General features: G+C 60.9%; 1 protein-coding gene across 6 annotated transcripts in view; it reads right to left on the bottom strand.

Annotated features, from left to right (window-relative positions):
• PAPD7 (poly(A) RNA polymerase D7, non-canonical) overlaps positions 1-955 on the bottom strand; it is an 84,211-nt gene extending 83,256 nt beyond the window's left edge. For 3 of the 6 annotated variants that reach the window (XM_019521008.1, XM_019521015.1, XM_019521030.1), the window contains exon 1: positions 767-952. In XM_019521008.1, coding sequence (XP_019376553.1) covers positions 767-888 — 122 coding nt within the window. In that variant the 5' untranslated portion in view covers positions 889-952. Of the gene's footprint in view, positions 1-766 lie in introns of all 6 variants that reach the window. The other 3 variants (XM_019521023.1, XM_019521045.1, XM_019521037.1) reach the window with 2 other exon arrangements.
• Between the last annotated feature and the right edge of the window lie 8 nt (positions 956-963).

Here is a 963-nt window from a genome sequence, read left to right as displayed (position 1 = left end):
CACACACACACACACACACACACACACACACACGGGAGAGGGGAGCTGCTCTCCTCCCTCCACAGCTACACATGGAGCTACCCCCATCATGAAGCCACCAAGCAGAGTTTGCAACAGTCCTCTTACGAACAGCACTTTTAAAAAGAAAAAATTTTCAAGGCCAAATTAAATTTGGCAAAGCCCATGCAGGTCTCTGGACACCTTCAAACAGCATTTGGATGATTATGTCGCTGGGGTGATCTGACCCCAGCTGACTTCCTGCCCTTTGGGCAGGGGGCTGGACCCGATGATGTCACAAGGTCCTTTCCAGCCCTAACATCTACGAAACGTACCCCCACATAACAGCATCCTCCCTCCCATGCCCCTCAGTGGTCTACAGCTTTGGAGGCTCCCCAGGCCCCAGCGAGCATGCAAGCCCCAGAGCCTAGGGGAGGTTCGGCTGCACCCTCTGCATGCAAGCCCCAAAGCCTGGGGGAGGTTCGGCTGCCCCACCCCGCCCCCACCACCATCATCTCCTCCCTTGCCCTTAGCCAATAAGCCAGGTCAGTGCCACTTGTGCACACCGCCCCCCTTGCACCTCTTAACTGGGACGTGGGAGCAAATAAAAAAAAGTCAATAAAAAGACATGCTCCTGCAAGGACCCCGAGGCCGCCCTGGCCTGGGGAAGCAGGCCCACACCCCTTCCCAGGGAGTGCGAGTGCAGGAAGGACAGGCAGGCAGGGCGAGGGGAAGAAAGGGTGACTTAGGGAGCCCCAGGAGCGCTCACCCCTGTACCCCCAGGCTGTACTTCCTGCTCTTCCAGGGGGTGCCGGGGCTGTGCGGTGCGGCCGGCGGCGCGGCCGGCGGGGAGGAGGCGGCGGCGCGGCTGCCGGACAGCAGGTAATTCATGCCGTACGTGCTGGCCTTGTTGTCGCGTTTCCTGCGGCCCGGGTGGTGGTGGCAGTGGTGCGGCGCGGGGCCGGT

Source organism: Gavialis gangeticus, unplaced genomic scaffold (assembly GCF_001723915.1).
Source record: "Gavialis gangeticus isolate Ggan-Ray unplaced genomic scaffold, GavGan_comp1, whole genome shotgun sequence".
Lineage (NCBI taxonomy): Eukaryota > Metazoa > Chordata > Crocodylia > Gavialidae > Gavialis > Gavialis gangeticus.
Note: the sequence above shows the minus strand (reverse complement) of the source record. Positions and strands in the feature narration are given on the sequence as shown.